General features: G+C 42.3%; 1 protein-coding gene across 1 annotated transcript in view; it reads right to left on the reverse strand.

Annotated features, from left to right (window-relative positions):
• Positions 1–23,007, reverse strand: part of DNAH14 (dynein axonemal heavy chain 14) — a gene marked incomplete at its 5' end in the record, with an annotated part of 447,359 nt that overhangs the window by 306,344 nt on the left and 118,008 nt on the right. Inside the window, 4 exons of the mRNA XM_074988409.1 lie at positions 7,503–7,734; positions 9,425–9,675; positions 10,502–10,589; positions 21,442–21,516. Of these exons, the coding sequence (XP_074844510.1) occupies positions 7,503–7,734; positions 9,425–9,675; positions 10,502–10,589; positions 21,442–21,516 (646 nt within the window). The remainder of the gene's footprint in view (positions 1–7,502; positions 7,735–9,424; positions 9,676–10,501; positions 10,590–21,441; positions 21,517–23,007) is intronic.

Here is a 23,007-nt window from a genome sequence, read left to right on the forward strand (position 1 = left end):
AAAAAGACTTTTTGGCCCCTGGCTTGGGGCAGGTTGTGCCTGACTGAGTTGAAGGCGCAGGCTGGTTCAAATCATAGAATCATAGAATACTAGACTGGAAGGAACCTTGAGAGGTCATCGAGCCCTGCCCTCATGGCAGGACCAAGTACTGTCTAGACCATCCCAGACAGACATTTATCTAACCAGTTCTTAAATATCTCCAGAGATGGAGATTCGTCAACCTCCCTAGGAAATTTATTCCAGTTTGACTACCCTGACAGTTAGAAAACTTGTTCTTCTTGGCCTCTGAGGATAGAACAAGAAGCAATAGGCTTAAACTGCAGCAAGGGAGGTTTCGGTTGGACATTAGGAAAAACTTCTTCTCCTCCTTACGACACCCTTTTAGATACCTGAAAACTGCCATCATGAACTTCCATCAATCTTCTTTTTTCCAAACTAAACAAGCCCAGTTCTTTTGGCCTTTCTTCGCAGGTCATGTTCTCTAGACCTTTAATCATTCTTGTTGCTCTTTTCTGGGCCCTTTCCAATTTCTCCACATCTTTCTTGAAATGTGGTGCCCAGAACTGAACATAATACTCCAAATGAGGCCTAACCAGTGCAGAGTAGAGCAAAATAATGACTTCTCGTGTCTTGTTCACAACACACCTGTTAATGCATCCCAGAATCATGTTTGCTTTTTTTGCAACAGCATCATACTGTTGACTCATATTTAAGTTGTGGTGCACTATAACCCCTAGATCCCTTTCTGCCATACTCCTTCCTAGACAGTTGCTTCCCATTCTGTATGTGTGAAAATGATTGTTCCTTCCTAAGTGGAACACTTTGCATTTGTCTTTATTAAACTTCATCCTGTTTACCTCAGACCATTTCACAGAATCACAGGGCTGGAAGGGACCTCAGGAGGTCATCTAGTCCAGCCCAGCTCCCTGCTTCAAGCAGGATCAACCCCTAAATTTCTCCAATTTGTCCTTATCATTTTGAATTTTGACCCTATCCTCCAATGCAGTTGCAACCCCTCCTAGTTTGGTGTCATCTGCAAACTTAATAAGTGTACTTTCTATACCAATATTTAAATCGTTGATGAAGATATTGAACAGAACCAGTCCCAAAACAAACCATTGTGGAACCTCATTTGCTATACCTTTCCAGCAGGATTGAGAACCACTAATAACTACTCTCTGAATATGGTTATCCAGCCAGTTTTGCACCCACCTTACAGTAGGCCCATCTAAGTTGTATTTGCCTAGTTTATTGATAAGAACATCGTGTGAGACCGTATCAAATGCTTTACTAAAGTCTAGGTATACCACATCTACCACTTCTCTCCTATCCACAAGGCTCGTTATCCAATCAAAGAAAGCTATCAGATTGGTTTAACATGATTTGTTCTTCACAAATCCATGATGGCTGTTCCCTATCACCTTCCCACCTTCCAAGTGTTTGCAGATGATTTCCTTAATTACTTGTTCCATTACTGGTCTGTAGTTTCCTGCATTGTTCTCATTCCCCATTTTTATAGGTGGGCACTATATTTGCCTTTTTCCAGTCTTCTGGAATCTCTCCTGTCTCCCATGATTTTCCAAAGATGATAGCTAATGGCTCAGATACCTCCTCTATCAGCTCCTTGAGTATTCTAGGATGTATTTCATCAGGCCCTGCTGACTTATAGACATCTAACTTTTCTAAGGCTACGTCTACAGTAGCCCCAAACTATTCAGCACTTCATTAGCATGCAGGCGGCCGTGGCGCTTCGAAATTGACGTGGCTCGCTGCCGCGCGGCTCATCCCAACAGGGCTCCTTTTTGAAAGGACCCCGCCTACTTCAAAGTCCCCTTATTCCCATGAGCAGATAGGAATAAGGGGACATCGAAGTAGGCAGGGTCCTTTCAAAAAGGAGCCCCGTCGGGATGAGCCGCGTCAATTTCGAAGTGCCACGGCCACCCGCATGCTAATGAGGTGCTGAATATGTATTTCAGCACTTCATTAGTAAACTTTGAAATGGCCATTTACATGGCCATTTCAAAGTTTGGGGCTAGTGTAGACACGGTCCAAGAGAGTCAAAAACAAAAATCAGGAACCCACTGTACTAGGGAAATAGTACCAAGAAGTATGCAGATACAGTGTCTATTTCCAAGCTGACAGCAAAGATGGAGAAGTTTTTCAGGTCAGGGGCCACTAATCCATAGACAAACCAGTGGGGGGGAGACAGAAATGAGAAAGAAAAGAAAAAACTCCACACCCCTCACTGATATGGTCCCTGACTCTATGTGGGCCAGGGATATGAGGTCTGGTCAGGAGGGAAGGTGCAGGAGTGGGCAAATTGGGCCGGAGTTGGGTAGGGTACAGGAATAAGCTATGGATCAGGATGGAGGTGAGAGGTCTTGGATGGAGGGGGCTGAAGCAGGGTAGGAAGTCTGGGTGGGAGATATCAGAGGAGTAGCCATGTTAATCTGTATCCTCAAATGCAATGAGAAGTCCTGTGGTAACTTGTAGACTAAACAGATATTTTGGGGCATAAGCTTTAAATGGTTACAAACAATATTCCCTTCAATTCAATTCTACCAGAAGAAATTTCTTATTCTGTTGCACACTTTCTTTGCTTATTCATCACTAATGGCAAGTAATACACAGTGAATCACAGAAGCAGGATGATAAAGTTTAAGCAGTGTTTTAATTATTTTTAGAGTAGACTAATAGTCAGAAATAGAAGCACACTCTATGAAAAACAGCTTTGACATGTAGAGTTATTTGGGAACAATTACCATCACATTATCATGAAGGGATGCATGGATGCTGTATGGAGCCCCACTTTGGGGAGACCAGTCCCTAGCTACACCCTTTCTGCTACTGCACCTATCCCCACATCCCAAGATCTCTTGCCCCCACCAGTGGGTGGAGCCCTCAGAAGAGCCCCCAGAACTCCTATGCACCCTCAGGCCAGAGAAGCTCCAGGCTAGATGACCCCTAAGTCCCTATTCAACCTCCCCAGAGGAGCCCTGGGCCAGCGGGAGCTGCCACAGCTGTACCTTTCCTCCACAGATTCCAAGCCAGCCTATGGAATGGCAACAACAGAGATCTCTTCCTATTCATTAGTCTCTGAGTTTCTTTCCCTGCATGAGGGCCAGGGCTGAATATCAGACAGGCACAATTCCCGTTGCACTGCAGGCTGAGGCAAGGCTTCATACAAATAACGGGCTTCTCTCTGCAAGCTCACTCAAGCTGGAAGGAGATATTGAGTATAGTGATGTAGGAGCCTGTCCTGGTCCTGCTTCATAAATGATTGGATAATGGCATAATGAGTACATGTATAAAGTTTGTGGACATCAGCAAACTATGGGGGCTTGCAAGCATTTTGGAGGGCAGAGATGGGATTCAAAATTATCTTAAACTGAAGAAATTGTCCTAGTTAAATAGGAAGTATTGCCATTAGGAAGGAATAATAAACCATATAAACACAAATTGGAAATGAGTGCTTGGGAAGGAATATCGAAGAAAAGAATCTGGGAGTTATAATGGATCACAAACTAATTGGGAGTCAACAACGTAATACATTTACCAAAAAAAAAAAACCCCCAAAACAACCCACCATTCTGGGATGTTCTGATGTAGTATGCAAATCCCACATTGGAGAACAAGGTACTAAGGGCTCTGGGTGGTGAAGAAAAGCACTTAAGTAGGAAATTATCTAAGAAGGCATCTACTTAACACAAGGTACACAATTTAGCTGCAAACTACTGCACCCTGGATTGGAGCCCCCTCAAAAGGGTGGGTCTGGGCACCCAACGAACTCCCAAAGACAGATTATCAATAGGAATCTTTATCTTAGTGAAGAATACATCTGGGAAGAACCTGAATCTTCAAGCTCCTAGACTCCAAGTAGCCAAATTGAGATGAACACATTGAAGGCTATATAGGCAGTGAAAGAGCTGATCTGCCTGTGACTAGCTTTTTTTTTTCTTGCATATGGCAAAAGAGGTAGAGTGGAATGGGTAACCTAGTCAGGAGCTAAGCCACAAAAGAAGGGAGAGTTCTCACAAAAACAAAACACATAACTAAAAAGAGATCACTTTAGAGAGAAAGACAACTTACTGCACCCCTGCCTGACCACTAGAAAGTGCAGTTGTTGAGTGCCCCCTTCCAAACTAGTTGAGAATATGGACATGTTCATCCCAGTCCTGCTAGAGGTGAATCAATCTTACTATGAGTGGGAAAATTTCATTTTGTTGGTATCAAAATCAGATGAGACCACATGCTGCTTTACTGATTTCAGAACTTTAAATGCAATAATGATGTTTGATAGCTACTGTGACAAACCCCTCGACTGTCCCGCAGGGGTCCTGTACTTTCAGGCAGATCCTTGTGTACCTCAGAGACTCAGAGAGGCCCTTTCATTGCCCTGAAGCTTCCCAAAGGCAAGGGTCTCCCTTTACCAAGCCATTTGCATCACAGACCAGTCTTGAGTAAGGTGGAGTATGATCCTCTCCGCCAGACTCAGGCTGTCCCAGTTTGGTCCAAGTTGGGTACCCTTCCAGGGGAAGGGTGCAGTGGGAGTCCAGTCCCACTCACTGCCCTGGACTCTGGCCCAAGAACCCTAGGAAGGAAGGGAGCCTGTGGGGCTTTCACCCCTGTCCCATGGCAGCAACCTTTCCCAGGGCCTCTGCTCCCACCACTTCCCTCTGGTACCTGGTGGCTGACGTCCCATGGCTTCACTTGGCCTGTTCTGCTCCATCCTCCTCCTCTCTGGGCACTGCCCTCTCTCCTACTGCCTGGGGAAAACCTTTTATAGGGAGCCTGGAAGCCTTAACTGGTACCAGGTGCTTGATTGCAAGCAGTGGTTGGCTGATTCCTAATAAGCCCCAGCTGCCTATCCAGCCTGCAGGTCTGCACTCTCTGGGAACTTAGAAGGGAAACAAAAAGGCATTACTCCAGCACCCAGAACTTTCACCCTCCATCAGACATTCGCTGGCTGCCACTTCTGGTCTGCCACACTACCCAAGATGGATGAATTACTGGAAAGGCTCGACTCAAATATATCTCTGTCAATACCCCTTTGTGAGGTCTAGGGCAGATCCCTTGGACTTGGAGCAGCAGGAAAAAAAACAGCTTAATCTACCTCACTCAGACAATACAATTCTACATTATGACATTCTGCCTCTAAAGGGCAGCATCGACTTTTCAAGAACGCATGGACCAAGTGCTGTAACTGCACAGCCAATATGCTGCAACCTATGTAAACTACATGATTTACAATCATAATTGGGATGCCACTTCCTATGGACCTTCAAGTGAGTGCAAGACTCACTGCACAGACAGCCAATTGTACAATGGCAGATTAGAAAGTTACATATTTCTGTTTTAATATTGTGGGATGGAGGCAAGTTATAAACGCTAGCTGGTAAAGTGCAGATTTTAGCTACCTGTCCCATCTTAATGGCAAATAAACAAAACACTTTTTGAGCTACCAGGGAATTATAGAAGACTTATACCAGACTTTGCCATGATTGCAACACATCTCACAGACATCATGAAGGACAATAGTCTTATGAAAAACACTTTGTAGAGGCCTGTGAGAAGGCATTTAGGACTTTAAAAGATCATCTATGCCAGGAGCTGGTACTTCTGCAACCACATTGCAAACAGATACCTCTGATGCAGACCAGGTTGTAGCCCTTCAATTTCCAGGAAGCTGGGCAAGAAGATCTTGCCCTCTGTACAACAGAAAACTGTTACCTTAGGAGGTGGCCTGTTCCGTCATAGAAAAGAAAGCTTTAGTTGTGCAATGGGGTGCAGATTAGCCCCTAAAACACAGTATTTGTTCAGAAATCCATTCTGACTAGAAATAGACCATTGTCCCTCTTCTCTGGTTAAATTCTATAAAGCACGCCAAACCTAGATTTATGCCAAACCTAGAATTAGAAAAGTGATACTTTTCCCTACATCCATACAGTTTCAGGTATTTCACTGAGCTAGGAAGGCCCACCAAAATGCAAATTTTCCACATACGCCCTCCAAGATGATGGAGACCTGGATTTGGAGGATATGACTGTAGGTCCTCTTTTGAGGGGAATCGTATGCAATGGGATATATAAACTCCACACTAGAGAACGAGAAACTTTTATATTAGATCGCCTGATCCTGCTACACCTACAAAGCATATACAGATTGAAGATGGGCTGTAAAAACGAAAGCAGAGCATCTCAGAAGGTGATAGGAAGTGTAGGAGGGCAGACCTCTGCTCTCAGTTGTGCAGAAGTACAGCTCAGGAGCTCACATTGTCCACTACCTAGAAACGCATACTGATAGAGTCTGAAAAGGAAAGATCAGTCTGTCACCCTTTAAAGATGTATTCACAGGAGCACTGTGAGTAAGACATGAGAAGTAATTCTTCATTTTAGTCAGCATTGATAAGGCTCAGCTGGAGTACTGTATCCAATTCTAGATGCCTCCAAACTTTGGGAAAGGTGTAAACAAACTGGAGAAAAGCTCGAAGAGAGGGGAAAAAAAAAAGACCAAAACTCTAGAAAACATGACCTGCAATGAATGATAGAAAAGAATAGATTCGTTTAGTCTGGAGAAAAGATGAATGAATCTTATCCCTTCCAGTGCTACATTTTTATGATTCCCTGCTGTAGAGTGGAGGAAGAGCAACGAATTTGATTCAGAGCATTGTTAAAAAGAAAGAAAGCCTCAGAGGACAAAAGACCCACTAATCTCTTCCTCTGGGTGGGAAAACAAAGGAAAAAAGTTTTGACTATACATTCACTATACAAATTGCGCTGCCTTATGAAAAGCACCTTTGTTTTTGTCTTTAGGGAACCTAGTTTCTCTAGAGTTTGTAATATTTACCCCTTAATGGGGTGTGAAACACTCATTTCTGTGGTCCTATTTGTGGTCAAGCCTTCCATGATGAGTCACGGCTTGGAGCTGAGCCTGGGGCTGAGGCTTCAGCATGCCTTGCTGACGCAAAGGCCCACTCCCTGGCAGAGCCAGGATTGGCAACATATGGAAGCAAGGCTTAGCTTGCTCTTGAAAGTTCTTGAATAAGTCAAACTGCCCTTGGACTTGACTCATGCATCAAGGACTTTTCTGCTAACAGATAAGAGGATAGTGCTATCACATGCCAAAAATACTGTAAGGGAGAAGGCAGAAGATGAGCATTTCAATCCTCTATTAATTTTTCATCTTAGGAAAGTGGCAGATGGGCTAAAGGCTGAATTTAATTCACTACTACATTAAAACAAATAAAATATAGGTTATAGAACAAAACAGCAAGTAGACACCAAACCACCAACATTGCTGGAGGCAGAAAATACGTTGCTCTGACCTAAGTCCTGAAGCCTTCAACATCATCACTGGATCACATTCAAATTCCAAAAATGAGATGTGTTACCCATTAGTGATGAACAGACATCGTATAGCAGAAAAAACTACTGGTTGTTCTCTAAAAGGAAATGTCATAAATGCACTGAATGTATTTTGTCATATCACCATATGGTACTTACTTTTGACAGGTCTTTGACAGTCTCAGTTTTTCCTGTACCAGCTGGACCAGCAAGACAGCCTCCTAGATTCAAGTGTAGCGCTCCAGTAAGGGTTAACCAGCACCGGTCAGTAAGTGGTGTAATAACCAATCGAGAGGAACAGCCCAAGTACTCATAGCCATAAGCAAACGAGGCATTACCTTGAACTATCCTACAAGTGCTGTTCATTTCATTCCATTCATAACGCAACTGCCTGGAATTATATTTGTGAATCAAAATCTTGTAAAATGAATAACAAAGGAATTCACATCAAATGTATGCAGTGTGTGGAAGATGCACAGATTTTTCAATGCTGGAACAAATTAGAGATGAAGATGCAGAAAAAGTAAAAAAAAAAAAATAGAATTATAAATCGGAGAAAATTTAGAAAGCGCAGTTAACTGCATTATGCCCTGAAAATAAAGCATCACATTATCATGGTGACATGGAACATTGAATATATCAGTAAAAGCACCACAAAATCAGAGGGCAGCAACCAGGTTTTTAACACAGAGCAAATCAGCTTGTCAGGCACTATTGGGTCTTATGGATCATGCTACCACAAACTATACGTTTTGTAGCGCACTTTGACATACTGCTCATCATACCCAGCTCATCATTCAATCTCAGTGTTATACCTACACATGGTTCCTTGTCCCAATCTCTGTATAGCCAGTCCCATTCTCCTCTGTCACTCTGACTCCTCATGTGCTTTCAAGCCTGTCTCTCCCCATTTCCATCCTAGATTCCCAGTCCCATTCTACTCCCTCAACATCTCCTCATTCAGCTCCTGTCCCTTTTACATTAGAACCAGGCAGATACTTTCTACATGGTCCATGCGCCCAGTGGAGATGGAAGGATATTAAAGTAGAGTAGATGAAGGCTTTTTGCTCATAGTTCTGGTATCTGTCCCCAACCTATCCAGTAGCAACCCAGAGCTACACCTGTCAAGAAAGTCACAAACTGAAACATTCCCAATATGGACAGAATATTGGGGAATTTAGTTGAAAGCCTGTAGCACAACTGTGGAAAACTTTTTGGCCTGAGAGTCACACTAAGGGAAGCTGTATCTCTCCAAACAGCTGGGGTGGTCCAGCCTCTATCCCCTATCTAGCCCCCCAACTCCCTGACCTCTGACTCCCCACACTGCACTATATCCAACTCCCTCTGCCCCCTGACTGCCCCTCGGACCCTCCCACATCCTATCCAACCCCCACTGCTTCCCACCCCCCAGGACTGCCTGCCTCCTTGCCAACCTTCCCTTGATATCCATCTACCCCCAGAAATTCTCCTGCCCCCTGACTGTACCACTCAGAGCATCAAAGCTGGTGATGCAATGAGCACACTGCCTGAGCACTATGGGCCATGAGGCTGCAGGAGTTTGGGGGGGTGGGCAGGAAGAGGGGGACTGGGGAGGCTAGCCTCCCAGGTAGGAGATAGAGGGTTGGACAGAAGGGTCCAGCTAGCCAGACGTGGCCCATGGGTTGTAGCCTGCCCTCTTCTGTCCCAGCAACTCTCTACGGGGCATGTGCATATAATTTGGCCAAATTTAGGCAGATTTTGATAAGATTGGCAAAGACTACTTTCCTGCCAAATTTCAACTCCCTGTGCAAAGTATAAGCTGACACAGTGTCCCAAAGAACAGGCCACAGCGTCCCAAAGAAAATAAGCATTTTTCTTTATATTTGTTCCCAGACAAAGTCAATCTTTTCGACCAAAATTAAAAGACAGACAGACAGACACATACATACAAAACCATCCTGAACTTGAAGTATAAGCCCAGCATAGAAAACTTCAGCCTACCACTTAAAGTCTGGCAAAGGTATAAGCAACTGAGCACAGTGTATAACGGGAAGTAATTAGGTGTTGCTATTACCCCCATCTATAATTTAAAAACCTGATACCTTGTCCATTCAAAATCCTCCATTTTGAAGATTTGTTTTTCTATCAGACTGGAAAGTAAGTCCCTACAGTGGATGTACAGAGTAAGCAATGCCTCTAATGTGATTTGCTTGTGAAGCTGAAGAATGTCAGATGCCATCTCTGCAAGGTGTTCTAGATGATGGATGAGTTCATCATGGACTCCCTTCAGTGCCATTTTTGGATCATAACTGTGGAAACTTCTTGTACAATCCTTACTGAACATAATTTGGCTCTAAAATGTCAAAGATTATTTTGGAAACATTAATTACAGCTTCTACTTCTTTGAATTCAAAAGTGTATGTTGCATAAACACAGATTGGTTTATTAACTTGGGGCTAGATTTTGACATCTTTGTGTTGACCACTACTTTACTCCACTGACAGTTCCAATGAAGACAAAGTTTGCTTATGATGAATAATGGTAGGTGAACCCCATGTTTATGTGATATTTCTGTTCTTAACACAGACAAAATTATATTTTTCACACTGTACAGATTTTTTTTTTAATTTTAACTATCTTCTAAAATGTCATAGTCTTCTGTATTTCACCTTGGGTTACTAACTCTGGAAATATTATTGATTTTTCTGCATTCATAAATAAAATTTAAATATAATTAGCATATTTTTTTCTGCATACTTGTGTTACAGCGTTTAAAATTACCCTGTTCCCATTATTCTGCTATTTTAAGCCTATTCAATTTGAGGCCCTCATATCAAGATGACTATCTCTTCTCTTTTTCCTTGACTGCTGGGGAATACAAAATATTCCCACTCTCAGGCAACTTTTAAATTGCTCCAACCATCTCCAATAATCAAAGAACCAGAGTACAGAAGCAGGATTAAAACTGCAGAAATAAAATGGGTTGTTTAAAAGAATCATGTTATCAATCAAATAGTTAAAAATTTTGTACTGAAATTTAGAATACTGCATTCATATAGCATTAGCAGCATGGGATTTGGATAAGTAAAGGCAGAGTTTCTAACTGAAACAGATGTGCAAAACAAATACAAATGGCAATGGCATTTTTCAGATCTGAATGGGTTGTCAATTATACTTACCACAAGAAGTACCACCTGTCCTGGATGTGTCAGAAACCACTGTTTAAACTCCATTTGCTTCCACTCTGCCACTCCAACCTTTACAAACCTACAAATATATATCATACCATTAAAATAAAATTAAATGATCATCATAGAAGTACCATTAGTCAATTATTATGCTGCCCAGCAGCAATGCATTTTGGGGAAATGCAAGTTCATCTCGTCCCCCCCACCCCAGATTTTTGCTTGGTTAGAAATGAACATGCTTACACAGATTGTGCATGCTCATTAACACTGCTGAAACAGCTGCCCTCACTCTGCACCATGCCACCCCCCCCACACCTCCCAACTGGCAAGCACAGGTCATCTCCGATATTGCCATATACTAAGGTTTTGTAACAGACTTCATAATCTCTAGTTATGAACAGGCTTTGCTGTTCGGCATATTTTTTGGATGCCTCAGCAAATCAGCAAGGGGTCAAAGATACAAAGTCCTTATCACCTTCAGTGTCATTTGAGGTCTCAGATCCTTGCATTAAGTGGTTTGCATCTAGGAGAACAGGTCCTGGAAGAACCACCAGAATGTATGCCAACAGTTTGTCCAAGAAACTGATTATAATATGTGTGCAAAACACTAGTTACAAAAATTTGTCCTCCAGAAAAATGACAACTCAGACTACAGAAGCAAATCCCACTGCTGCTTCGTAGCTGCTTACAGATGTTTTATCAGACCAATCCAATACCTAAAAATCTTAAAAAAGCCAAACCTCTCCCCTTTCAAATGAAACCATATATCTAAGAGTGAAGGCATCCATAGTAAAAGACGTATAAAATAAATGGGAGTCAATGCATTTCCTACTTAATTTCTGTTTGTAGTTAATGTTAAATTCCCAACATGGACTATGCCAAAAATATATAGCCTTTAAAACTTTGCCTTCAGAGATGATGAGTCTTGACTATGTTACATGGTTCAAGAAAGCAGAGGTCAAAGTCCCAAACCATGTGAAGACACAGCTGGGCTGTCCCTGGATTATTTTTTATATAAAGCCAGACATACACATATAATCAAGAGGGCAAACCCACTTAAGAAGTTTGAAAGACTGACTCTTACCAGAATGCTATAACAAAGTTGGGCTGACCTCTTTATAAACTTTAACATAATATGCATCCAGATAACTGTATTTTATTTTTATATCTTTTTTCTCTGGCTGTGTCTACACTAACTCTATCAAGAAGCCTCTAGGGATTCCACGCCAGTCCCAAGCCTGGATAAAGGAGGAGGGTCCATCAGATGAGTGATGATGAGCTGATCATGAAACAACAATACGAATGAAATCTGATGCCACTATGACTAACTGACAAAAGATGCCGGCTCAGACATTACCCAGACAAACAATGTCCGTGGCACCAATCGAGTGATCGGGGTTGGGTTGATAAATTGGCTACCAGAAGAAAGTTACAAGTTAACACATGTACTATCAACTGGATCATGGAACATCCAAGCAGTGTGAGTGACTGGAAAGTCAGAGCTGCTTTGAAAAGAGATGGAGAGATACTGATGTGATGCATTGGATGGCGTCAGGAGAGATGTGTGGTTGCAAAGTCATTTGTTCAGGGAATGAAAGGAAGCGTGAGGCAGGAGTCAGATTCCTTCTTAGCAAAAGAGCTAGAGAAGCATTGTTAGGATACAAACCAGTGAGTTGAAGAATGATGGTAGCGAGAGTCGAAACAAAACCATTCAACATCTCAGTCATTCAGGTATATGCACCCACTTCGAACAGTACAAAGGAAGAGATTGAGCTATTCTATCTATCAAGACTTGACAAAATACTGGAGGAGATACCTAAGAGAGATGTGTTGATCACTGGAGGAGATTGGAACAGATAAAGTTTGGGAGAGAATCATGGGAAGGTTTGTATACACAGAAAGAAATGAACAAGGCAAGAAACTACTCTAATTTGCTATGAAGCATGAGGTGGTGATCTACAACATGAGATTCCAACAAAATGGCTGTAGGAAGTGGACATGGCGACTGAATGACGGGAAGTCGAAGAACACAATAGATATGGTCTTGAGAAGAAGAAGATGGGTAACATCAGTACAGCAGTGCCAAACTTTCCAAGGAGCAGATATAGACTTGGACCACAGTCTAGTGATCAAAAATATCAAGATGAAACTCAAGACAAAGTGTAAGGCACAGTTGAAGAAAAAAAGAGACATGGCAAGGCTAAGCAAGGAAGAAATAGGTAATGCACACAGAACAGCACTTGAAGAGAAGCTTCCAAATCACAGGCCCTGTTTCTCATGGGAGACTTCAATCACCCTGACATCTGTGGGGAGACCAATACAGCAGCACACAGATAATCCAGCAAGTTTTTGGAGAATATTGGGGATAACTTCGTGGTACAAGTGCTGAAGAAATCAACTGGGGCTTTGTGCAGCTTGACCTGATGCTCACAAACCAGGAAGAACTAGTAGGAAAAACATAAAGGGGTGGCAACCTGGGCTGCAGTGATCATGAGATGGTAGATTTCAGAATCCTGACAAAAGGAAGGAAGGTGAGCAGTAAAACACAGACACTTGATTTCATAAGAGCAGACTTCGACTCCTTCAGAAAACTGATGGAACCTAATATGAAGGGCAAAGGAGTTCAGGAGAACTAGCAGTATTTACAAAAAGCCTTATTGAAGGCACAGGAACAAGCCATCCTGATGCGCAGTACGAAAAGCAAATATAGTAGGCAACCAGCTTGGCTTACCAAGGAAATCCTTGGGGTGCTTAAACTCAAAAGGGATGCACATAAGAAGTGGAAACTTGAACAGATGACTAAGGAGAAGTCTATATATTGTCTATATATATAAGTAAATATATTGTTGGAGAATGCCAGGGAGTACTCAGGAAGGCAAAACCACAATTAGAACTGCAGCTAGCGAGGAATGTGAAGGGTAATAAGAAGAGTTTTCGCAGACACATTACCAACAAGAGGCTGATCAGGGACGGGGTGGGGGCATTATTGCATGAGGGAGGTAACCTGGTGACAGATGATGTGGGAAAGGCTGAAATACTCAATGCTTTTTTTGCTTCAGTCTTCATGGACAAATTCAGCTTCTAGACTATGGCACTAGGCAATGCAGTATGGGAAGGAGCCAGGCAGTGATCAGTGGGAAAGAACAGGTTAAGGGCTATTTAGAAAAGCTAGACACACATAGATCCATGGGTCCGGATTTAATGCATCCAAGGATACTGAGGGAATTGGCAAGTGTGATTGCAGAGCCTTTGGCCATTATCTTCGAAAATGTGTGGAGATTGGGAGAGGTCCCAGATGATTGGAAAAAAAGCAAATGTAGTGCCCATCTTAAAAAGGGAAAGAAAGACAATCCAGGAAACTATAGATCTGTCAGCCGTACCTCAGTGCCCAGAAAAATCATGGAGGGGATCCTCAAGGAATCCATTTTGAAGCACTTAGAAGAGGGGAAAGTGATCAAGAGTAGTCAGCATGGATTCACCAAGGGCAAGTCATGCCTGACCAATCTGACTAGCTTCTATGATAAGGTAACTGGCTCTGTGGACACGGGGAAATAAATGGATGTGATATACCAGGACTTCTGCAAAGCTTTTGATAGTCTCCCACAATATTCTTGCACACAACTTAAGGCAGTATGGACCCAATAAATGGACTGTAAGGTGGACAGAAAGCTGGCTAGATGGTTGGGCCCAATGGGTAGCGATCAACGGCTCAATGTCTGGTTGGCAGTCGGTTTCAAGCAGAGTGCCCCAGGGATCAGTTCTGGGGCTGATACTGTTCAACATCTTTGTTAATGACCTGGATGAGGTGATGGATTGCATCCTCAGCAAATTTGCAGATGATACTAAGGTGTGGGGACAGATAGATATGTTGGCGGGTAAGGCTAGGGTACAGAGTCACTTAGATACATTGGAAGATTGGGCCAAGAGTTATCTGATGAAGTTCAACAAGGACAAGTGCAGTATCCTGCACTTGGGATGGAAGAATCCCATATATTGTTACAGGCTGGGGACCTACTGGTTAAGTAGCAGTACAGCAGAAAAGGCACTGGGGATTACAGTGGATCAGAGGCTGGATATGAGCCAACAGTGTGTCCTTGTAGCCAAAAAGGCTAATGGCATATAGGGTGCATTAAGACGAACATTTCCAGCAGATCTAAAGAAGATATTATTCCCATCTATTCGGCACTGGCCAGGCCACATCTAGAGTATTGCATCCAGTTCTGGGCCCCCAGTATAGAAGAGATGTGCATGCACTGGAGTGGGTCCAGTGGAGGGCAAAAAAAATGATTTGGGGGATGTAGCACATGATCTGTGAGGAGAGGCTGAGGGATCTGGGCTTATTTAGTTTGCAGAAAAGGGTTAGGGGTGATTTGATAGCAGCCTTCAACTTCCTTAAGGGGACTTTAAAGAGGATGAGCAACAAGTTACAGAGGGGGAGGTGTAGGTTGGATATTAAGAAAAACCATTTCACCAGGAAGGTGGTGAAGCACTCAACTGCTTTACCTAGAGAGGTGGTAAAATCTCCATCCCTAGAGGTTTTTAAGTCTCGTCTTGACCAAGTCCTTGCTGGGGTGACTTAGTTGGGGTTGATCCTGTTTTCAGCAGGGGGCTGGCCCTGATGACCTCCGAGATCTCCTCCATCCCCAGAATGTTATGATTCTATGAAAGCGGGTACAAAGAAAGACCTGGATAAGAGAGTCAAGGAATAGCCATGGCAATAGAAGAGGCAATTGAGCAGACTGTTCCAGAAGAAGAGAAGATCAATAAGAAGTGGATTGGGCAGGAGACACTGAAGTTGGTGCAAGAGAAGAGAGCACTGAAGATCACAAGTGATGTTTCCTAGAAGATGGAACAGCAATATAGAGTGAAATGCAACAAGGTAAGGATAGTGGCCAGAAAGGATAAGGCAAAATGGTTAGAGGAGCAGTGTGAAGATATAGAGAGGTATTACTGCAAGTGTAAGACCACGGAGGTTTATAAGACGATTAGAAAAATTAGTAGGAAGTGGCAGCCGAAGAAGATGGCAATCAAAGATGAGAATGACAAGGTGCTCATGAACAAGGAGAATGTCATACAATGAAGGACAAGATATCACACCCATCTGTATAAAGCACAGTTGGATGCAAGTGTCTCAGAGGGACTGATCGAAGAACTGAAAGAGATATCTCCACCGAGCAGTGAGAGTGAAGCCAATATTTTGAAGGAGGAAGTAGAAAGAGCAGTGAAATGACTAAACAACAACAAGAGCCCTGGAAATGATAAGATCACAGGAGAGATGATCAAATATGGTGGAGAAAGCATGATTCAGGAAATACACCAACTATGTAATATAGCATGGAAAGAACAGAAGGCACCTAAGGACTGGACAAGATCCATGCTAGTGACAATACACAAAAAACGAAGTGGATTGGAGTGCAAGACCTACTGAATGATTGCCCTAACAAGTCGTCTAGGCAAGGTGCTGATGATGATACTGACAGAGAGCCTGAGATCACAGATAGAAAAACGTCTAACAGACAAGCAAGCGGGATTCAGGAAAGATAGATGTACCATACAGCAGATATTGGCACTAAGATTGATAGTAGAGAAAGCTGAATGAAAGAGCAGAAACATCTACAATTGCTTTGTCAATTTTGAGAAGGCATTTGACAGTATAGATCCAAAAGTGACTTAGGCCATGTTGGAGTCATACGGAGTGGATAGTAAACTGATACAGCTGTTGAAGGATATCAAGGACAATGTGGAGGCAGCAGCAAGAATATACAGAGAGTTGGGAAGTTGGTTTAGAATGAATAGAGGTATGAGACAAGGAGATGTGATATCGCCAAGTATCTACATCTAGAGAGAGCAATGCATAAGATCAAGGAAGAGGTAGAAGGAATATCTTTGCATGGGATGAGAATCAACAACATGAGGTTCATGAATGACATAGTATCATTGCAGAAGATGAAGAGAAGCTAGCGAGAACAGTGCAGGTGCTAAATGAGAAGGGAAGTGGTACAGACTGATTATGAACATCAATAAAACAAAAACAATGGTATTTGGAGATAAGGAAATAGGAAGGAAGTTCATTGCAGACAGAATTAACTAGAGCACATATAGAAGTTCATGTATCTGGGGAACAGCATAATGTATGACCGACTGTAAGAAGGAAATAGTGACTAGAATAGTGCAAGCAAGAGTGAGTTTGAAGGCAATGGATAAGACCTGGAAAAGCAAAACAATTAGCATAGGAACAAAGCTGTGCATCTTGAAAAATGTGTGTACTCAGCAGCATGTTGTATGTATATGAGACATATGTGATAACAAAACATTCAAAGAGAATAAGATTGGCATTCGAGAGGAGTTGTTATAGAAAGATCTTGAGAAGAGGATGGATGCAGAAAGTCACCAAAGAGGAATTATATAGGAAGATACAGATGAAAGAGAACCTACTGCAGAAGGTTATACAACGCAAGTTACAGCTCCTCAGGCATATCTGCAGAATGAACCATGAATGAAAAATCAAGAGTTGCATAATGGACGGTTTGAATAGGAGAGGCAGACCCCACAGAGAATGGGTAAATGATATAGTAGATTGGTGTGGAGCTACTCTACAGAAACTAAACTAAACTACTCCACACTGTACAGGGAAACATGGAAGGAAATAGTGAAGGGGGCATTGGACACCAACGAGCACTGAGCCACGGCTGTTGATGATGACGGATGATGCATCTACAATACAGCGATCTCTCGAAAGAAGATCCTTCGGAAGAGGTCTTCCAGTGAATCCTCTTTCGAAAGATCAAGTCCATGCACAAAAAGCAGACTGATCTTTCAAAAGAGTGTGGCCACACAGTCCTGGGCACTCTTTCTAAAGAACAGGCCAGGCAACGTTGCGTATGGAGCTGCGTGGCAAGTAAGCTCTTCTGGGAGCGCTGGCCACTCACTGCCTTAAAGGTCCCCTCCTGAACACCCCCTCCCTGCACATGCTGCTGAGGCCTGCCGAGCTGCTCACAGTGAAGCTGACCCTTCCAGTTTTGACACTTGGATCCAGATGGACCCACAGCAGCCCCGGAGCTGCCAGTACACCTTGCACAGGCTGCTGGTTACCCTCCTGGTGGCCACCCTCCACCTGTTCTGGGGGCTGAGCCCCATCTTCAGGGTCACAAGCCACCACAGACCCAGCTGCAACTCTGCCCACCACGCCTGCTGGTCCTTCTGGAGCTACCCCACCAGCTCTGACTGGTGGGACAGTCATGGAGCTCTGCAGCTAGCTCAACTCTGCCCTCTGATGCCAGGGCATCTGCAGTATCCCTCAAGAAGTGTGTGGCCATCACTGTTTGGAAGCTTACCACTCCGGACACCTACTGCTCTGTGTGGCAGACATTCAGGGTGGGCAAGTCCACCACCGGAACCATCCTCCTTGAGGTGAAACATGCTCTGCTTGCTGGCCCAGCAGGGGGAGGGTGCTGCAGGGAAAGGGGACCCTCGGGGGCCAGGGCTGTGAGGGAGCGGGAAGGAATAGCACTTCGTTACTTTAGAGTACATACTCTGCGCAAATAGCACTTGAACTTTGAAATAGCACCTATTTCAAAATAGTTATTTGTTAACAATTATTTTGAAATAATTATTTCACAATAGGTGCTGTTACAACAGGGAATATTGCTTATTTTGAAATAAGTGCGATCCCGTATCTCAACAGCGCCTATTTCAAAATAGGTTCTAATGCTCCTGCAATGAGGTTTACCAATTTTGAAATAATGCACCCACTATTTCAAATTTATTTTGAAATAGTGTGTGCATAGTGTTGATGACAGCAAAGTTATTTCAAAATAACAGCTGCTATCTTGAAATAACTTGGCTGGGTGGTCCTGGCCTAAAAACCCTGGCCAGAAGGTAGTGGAGTGCAAGTATATGCCCAGAGACAGATGCATTTCTTGAGTAGACCAAAGACAGAAGTGAAGGTACCTTAAAATGTGACAATACATCACATCAGCCAGAGCAACAGGGAAGACCAGAACAACACCATGCCAGCAAAAACTGATTTCTGAGGACTACGTATTAAAGATCACACTGGTGATGTTCACTAAAGAAGAGATTAATTGGAAATCATGGCATATGAAGAAAACTATTATTTAAATGGCTTCACAGTGCCTTGGTGGAACAACTTCCATGACTAGAGTACCTGCACTGAGGGATATACCTGGCTCCAAAAGGCTATGTATGGGTGGGAAAAAGAGATGTTGCACGCAACATCAAGAATGTATATACTTACTCTGAGATTGAAGGGAAGTGAGTGACAGACTAGCTGAGAGTGAAGCAAATAAGGAAAAAGAACAGTAGAGATTCATTATAGACCACCAAATCAAGAAGAGGAAGTGGATGAGTCATTCTACAAGCAGGTAAAAAGACTAGCTAGTATTAACAAGGGATTTTAATTTCCCTGATATCTGTTGGAAGACATTCCTGAAAAACATAATACATCATGAAAATTCTTAGCATGTGCTGGGGAGCGCTTTCTGGTTCAAAAAGTTGAGGACCATTCAGTTTGGATCCAATTTTGACCAACAGGAATGAACTGATTGTAAATGTGAAAGTGGTTGGGAACCTGGGAGGAAGAATTCAAGATAGAATTCAAGATCCTTTACAAAAGAGGGCATGAGAATAGCAAAACAAGGGCACTGGAATTCAAAAATACAGATTTCAATGGACTCAGTAATAGAAGGCAAGGTCCCATGGAAAGACCGGTTAGGAAGCAAAGGAGTCAAATGTGGTTGAAAGTTCTTAAATCATGTACTAGAAGCTCAACTTCAAGCTCTTCCAATACAGAAGAAAGATAAGAAGAGCCACAGGAGGTCAACATGCCTGCATAAGGAGTTTTTAACTGTGTAAAAACCAAAAGTGATACATACAGGAAATGGAAGAAGGGACTTGTCACCAATAAAGCATTCATGGGAAGCCAAGGCAAAGAATGAATTACAGCTGTCAAAGAAACAAAGACAAAAGGGTGGTTCATTATTTACATCAAACGCTCAAAAGATCAAGGACACGGTGGGCCTGCTCCTTGATGGAGAAGGTGAGTTGATACCAAAATAGGACAGGAAGGCAGAGCTGCTTAATGCCTACTCTGCTTCAATCTTCTCACAAAAACAAACAAACAAACAAACAAAATCACCACTACCAGGTGATCTGATGACTAGCAAAGTTAGTACAGACAATAAACAGGATATAACGCAGATTGGAATAAGTAAAGAAGACATCAAAATATTCCTGGTGAGGAGCCATGAATCCAGATCAGCTGGGCTGGATGCTATTCACTTGAGAATACTGAAGGAATCAGCTGATGAAGGCTCAGAGCCACTGGCAATAGTATTTACAAAGTAATTGATAACAGGAGAAGTGCTGGAAGACTGGAGAAGAGCAAACAGTGCCCATTTTGAAAAAGTGGACAAAGGAGCTAGCAACTAATAGGCCAACCACCGTAACTTTGATACCTTAGATGCTACTAGAGAAATGCATAAAACATTCAATTTGTGCACACGTGAAGAACTAAGGAGTAATCAATAGAAACCAGTATGGATTTACCAAGAGCAAATCATGCCTAATTTCCTTCTTTGACAGGGTAGCTGATTTGATGGATGGAAGAATGCAGTGGACACAATATAACTGAACTTCAACAAGGCTGTTGACATAGTCCCACATTACTTTCTGGTAAGCAAGCTAGAAAAATGTGAGCTTGGCAGAACTACCATTAAGTGAATATATAAATGATTAAACCACCGCAAACTAAGACTAATTATTAAAGGAATGATACAGTATTTGAAGGATGTCTCAAGTAGGGTTCCATTGGGATCTGTTCTGCGTTTAAACCTTACTTAATTATCTGGATATAAACATAGAGAACAAAATTAAAATTCAAAGGGATCTTGATAAATGGAAGAAATAGGCTGTAGACAACAAAATGAAATTCAACAGAGTGTAATGTACTATGATTAGGGAATAAAAAAAACCAAATGAACACACACAGAATAGAGGGAAACTGTGTTGGCAGCAGCACTGCTGAGAAAGATGTAGACTTTGTTCTGGATCACAACTTCACCATGAGTCAGAAATGTAATACTGTTAAAATCACGCTCTGATGTCTGGAAGTGGTGGTGTCATTATCTCAGCCAATTTTTAAATACTCCTGAATGTCAATGCTATCAAATATAACCCTGAAATTCTGCACATTGTCAGTTTTCATTTAACTCTAGACAAGAGCATTTATGGCATGCATTTGGTTGATGGGTTTTTTAAAAAAGACTGTAAATCCCTTGTTCAAGTGTAAACTCTTTGGGGGGCAGGGTATTTATCCGATACTGTGCATTTTACAGCTACCATTGCTGCACTTGAAAAGTTTAAAAAAAAACAAAAAAAGAAAAAAGCCTAATTCTTTTTCAATAAATGGCGAAATTCTAAAAGCCCCAAAATGAACAAGTCATATCTAAATAGCAAGCAATATGTGATCTCAAAACATAGGCTAACTCCCCCTACCATCCTCCAGAGAGCGAGAAGGTTTGAGAGTGAAAGTCAGGAAGACAGTGATACAGACACACACCTAAAGTGTGTGCAAACAGAATATGTAAAAAGTCTGCAGGAAATGTATCATATTACAAACAATTGGTGTGAGCACTATTCTTAAAACAGGGGTTACAAAAAGTATGGTTTGATGTCATTTATTAAGGACAGTCTCATATTCACATGCATTGCAGCTCTTGAATTATTGAGATTTTTACCAAATTGGAAAAAAAAAATGGCTCTTCTTGTTATTTTAGTTGCTGACCCCAGACCTAGGTTAATAGGATCCCAATCACGATTGAAGCATCTGTATGCTACCACAAGTACAAATCTATAAACACAGATGACTGCTATGGAGATTTTTCTTTACTCAATGGGAAATATATACTTACTTTTTTACCATATCAAACATGCTGCTCTCTACACTTCCTAGCCATTGCTCGACAGGGCCTCTAATACGAATATTCCTGTAATGTAGAATTTGAAAAGTCAGCACTCACTAAAAAACACAGAATATTTTCATTTCACATCCTTATGACTCTATTTTAACTGCTGGCATAAAGAGTTCTATTGCATGTCTTATTTTTCAGTGCTACACCTTCGGGTTTAATCCAAATAATGAGAAAACATTCACTTTCCTCTAGAATTACCATCTTTCTCCAGGGACTACAGACTTCTTAAGCCCTGACTCTACAGCTTATTCATGTGCATCATTCCCAAATAAATCAATGGAAATTTTGCCTCCGGGGGTTTGCAAGCTTAGGTATCTTGTCTAATGCATAGAGGATCACATCCAGGAAAGAATGGTTACTTACCTTACAGTAACTAGTTCTTTGCCATTTACAGTGCAAATCTATTCCACCAGTGTTGCACATGCATACACACACACAATCGTATTTTTAGTTTCAAGTTTATTAATGCATTTATTGAAATACAAAGTGCTATAAAATATGAGTTTACAGTATTTTTTACTTTTCTGAAATGTCTTCCCAAACACTGGCTTCAGACAAGCCAACTCAGAGCTCAGAGTTATTTACACAGGCTGGCAGGTGGGTACACAGACCATTCTACCTAAAAGTGCTCCAGCCATCAGAGTTTGTAAGTGAGTTTATATGCCAAACTGTGGTTCAAGGATCCAGGTGAAGATTAGCTAGCATATACTAGAAAGTAAAGATCAGCTGACAGCCACAGGATGCCCAAGAATAGTATCCCAACTTCAGATGGCAAGTCAGCAATTCATATCCCAGAATCTTCAGATAGATAGGGTGAGGTAGGGTGTGCTAATAAATTTTATATAGCAAATCCTGAAGGGCACAGGGAAGGAGAAATCCCTAGTAAGTTCAGCCCTGACAAGAAACACGGGACCTAAACTCCAAGGATGAGTCTAAGGAAAATGACAGTTAAAGGACGGCTGGGTCTAAACCTTTCTGCAGGTTCATGTGTATAGACCACGTAACTGCCAATAGAAGATTGGAAACACAATGGCTATGTCTACACTAGAGAGTTTTTTTTAAAACAGCCAGGCTTTTTTTTCGAGAAACAACATGGAGTCTCTGCACACAAAATGCATTCTTTTCATATTAAATCAAAAGAATGTGGGACTTTTTCCAGCAGCACTCTTCTGATCCTGGATGAGGAAGAGTACCTTTTTCCGAAAGATTCTTTTCAGAAAAAAGCACAAAAAAGCTCCAGGGGTCCTTTTCTCGACAGAGGAGTCCTCCATGGCACCGGTCAGCTGGAGCTTGGAGATGCCTTGGCCAGCACTATTGGAGCTCTATGCTATCTGTGTTCAGCCACCTTGAAGGTGCAGGGAGCCCCAGAAACCCCATGAAAGAAGCTGAGAGCGTGGAGGCAGCAAGGAGACAAGCTGAGCACCACCATGCCTTCACAGACACCCCCCAAAGGGGATAATCTTATGATAGCCAACAGCCAGCCAACTGCAACTCCCCAGAGTCCTC

This window comes from Carettochelys insculpta, chromosome 3 (assembly GCF_033958435.1).
Source record: "Carettochelys insculpta isolate YL-2023 chromosome 3, ASM3395843v1, whole genome shotgun sequence".
Classification (NCBI taxonomy): Eukaryota; Metazoa; Chordata; order Testudines; family Carettochelyidae; genus Carettochelys; species Carettochelys insculpta.